Source organism: Musca domestica, unplaced genomic scaffold, assembly GCF_030504385.1.
Source record: "Musca domestica strain aabys unplaced genomic scaffold, Musca_domestica.polishedcontigs.V.1.1 17, whole genome shotgun sequence".
NCBI lineage: Eukaryota > Metazoa > Arthropoda > Insecta > Diptera > Muscidae > Musca > Musca domestica.
Window position 1 is genome coordinate 7,022,073 of NW_026712230.1, and position 2,398 is coordinate 7,024,470.

A 2,398-nucleotide genomic window follows, 5' to 3' on the forward strand; every position below is an offset into this window, starting at 1 on the left:
GAATGACAAACTTAATATACCCTCCATACTATCGTGGAGGGTATAAAAAACAAGAAGGTATAGTTATATGGGTACTATAACCAAAAATGGACCTACCTTGAATATATTTTACAATTTGGTTAGAAATTGAGAACAAACCCTTGAAATACGGAAAATCAGCAGAAGCTGGCATATAGGGGCTACACCTAAATTTGAACCAACATAGCCCATTTTCAATAGCAAATATTTTAGGAGCACTAAAAATATGTATCACCAATTTCAATAACTTATCTGGAAGAGTGTAACCTCTATCTTGATTTGATGATTTAGTTATACCAACTTAGAATTGTATGCTGATTATATCAACTTAGAATTGTATACTGGTGAAGAATAGTACCTTAAAAAATATTAATTGAACACTTTGTGCACTATCCTTAAAAATCGAATAAATAAAATTATACGATTCTCATTTTATTCAGTGCAAATATTTAAAAAATATATTTATTTTTCTTTATTACAAACATGGATTTTATCCCCAGTAATAACCCCAAGGGCGATGGTAACCATATCCTCCATAGCCATATCCTCCGTAACCATAACCGCCATAGCCTCCCCAGCCACCACCCCAACCCCAGGGTCTGTAGCCCCAGCCAAAGCCCCATCTGGCTTTTCGATCAGCACTGTTCGAATGGCTATCACCGGCATCGGCAACATCTGACAAACTAATGGGTTCATCCAAATTATCCACATTTACATCCTTGGCAACGGTATCCGTATCAGCGGGTAATCCGATTACTGCCACGACCGAGGCAGCCAATACGAACATTATCAAGAGTCTCATTTTCAAAGAAGTTTACAACTTATGATTTCAATTCAAAGCGTACCGACGTGTTCTAGAGATGAGAACAAACTCAAAACTGTGAATCGTTTGTGAAAAGAGGCGTGTTTTTATATGACATCTGTCTGCAATCATCCTCATCGCCAGTTGCATTGCAGAACTATGACAAATATTTTTATGACGAAAATTGTTGAAATGTTCTTTTTTTAGTATTTTTTGTTGGCTCATGAAGATCACACGGGGGATTATTAAACGTAATACCTGGGCGAGTGCTTAATTCGAACATTGTTAATTCACGCCTTAGTAGCCCCTCGCTGCACTTGCATCCCCCCTCATGCATTTGAGTTGTGGTTTACAGGGATTATTACTTTTTTTTTCACAGCTCTCTAAGTGGAATTAACACAGCCGTAGTGCTAATTAAACTGCATCTCGAAATTATTGAAAATATTACGATCTCTTATTTTTACATTTTTCAAAACTAAATAAATTTTTCGTGTTGGTTTTTAATGGTTTGTTTTGCCTAGTCATAAAATGTTTATCGAAGACAGTAATTATTCACCTCAAATCAGAGTATTTTTATTGGCATCTTTAACGAGTTTTTAGTTTAGGTCTATTTATGTAAATAATTGTTAAATTTTTTTTAGTGAAATAAGGATTTTTTTCTACGAAATATTGAAGTTTTCCTAGCATTTGTTTAATTTGATTATTAAATGGGGGTATTTATGGGTTGATAAAAGCTATACGAAATCTTTGTTTTAAATGACGCATCTATATCTATAAAAGAGGAAAATGTTTGTATGTTTGTTTGTTTGTTTGTTTGTTTGTTTGTAATTTATGGACTCGAAAACCGCTGAATAGATTTTCCTGAAAATTTCCATATATACTGCAACATCGCCTGAAAGTAACATAGGCTATATACATTTTTTAATTTCCACTTGGAACTGGAGATATAGCATCAGAATCGGAGGTACCTCCCAAAAATTTAGATTTTATATGCACATATCTATTGATTGGTTGAAGATACAGTTTGGAATACGTAACGGAATTTGGAACAAAAATAAGTTTGCCAAATTATATTGTAATCGGTTCAGATTTGGATATAGCTCCCATATATATTTTCGACCGATTTCGTTCATTTGATGCCTCAAACACAATATGAATGTTCGATTCCAATGAAATTTGGAATGTGTGACGGGATTTAATCCGAAAATAAATTTGTCAAATTATATTGAAATCGGTTCAGATTTGGATATAGCTCCCATATATATTTTCGGCCGATTTCAAGCATTTGATGCACCAAACACGCTATGTATCCCCAATTTCAATGAAATTTGAAACGTGTGATAGATTTTATCTAAAAAATTGATTTCCCAAATTATATTGAAATCGGTTCAGATTTGGATATAGCTCCCATATACATTTTCGGCCGATTTCATGTATTTGGTGGACCAAACACGACATGTATTTCCAATTGTAATGAAATTTAAAATAAGTAACGGAATTGGGAGCCAAAATGAATTTTTCAAATTAAATTGAAATCGGTTCAGATTCGGATATAGCTCCCATATATATTTTCGACCG

General features: G+C 33.8%; 1 protein-coding gene across 1 annotated transcript; it reads right to left on the reverse strand.

Annotated features, from left to right (window-relative positions):
• Nucleotides 1-508: 508 nt before the first annotated feature.
• On the reverse strand, nt 509-805 carry LOC101895559 (sulfur globule protein CV3). Its single transcript, XM_005185611.4, has one exon. The coding sequence runs from the start codon at nt 803-805 to the stop codon at nt 509-511; it is 297 nt and encodes a 98-aa protein (XP_005185668.3).
• Nucleotides 806-2,398: the final 1,593 nt, after the last annotated feature.

Excerpts from the sequence above, each read along its gene's own strand:
- LOC101895559 (XM_005185611.4), bottom strand. The coding sequence starts at position 805 with ATGTTCGTATTGGCTGCCTCGGTCGTGGCAGTAATCGGATTACCCGCT.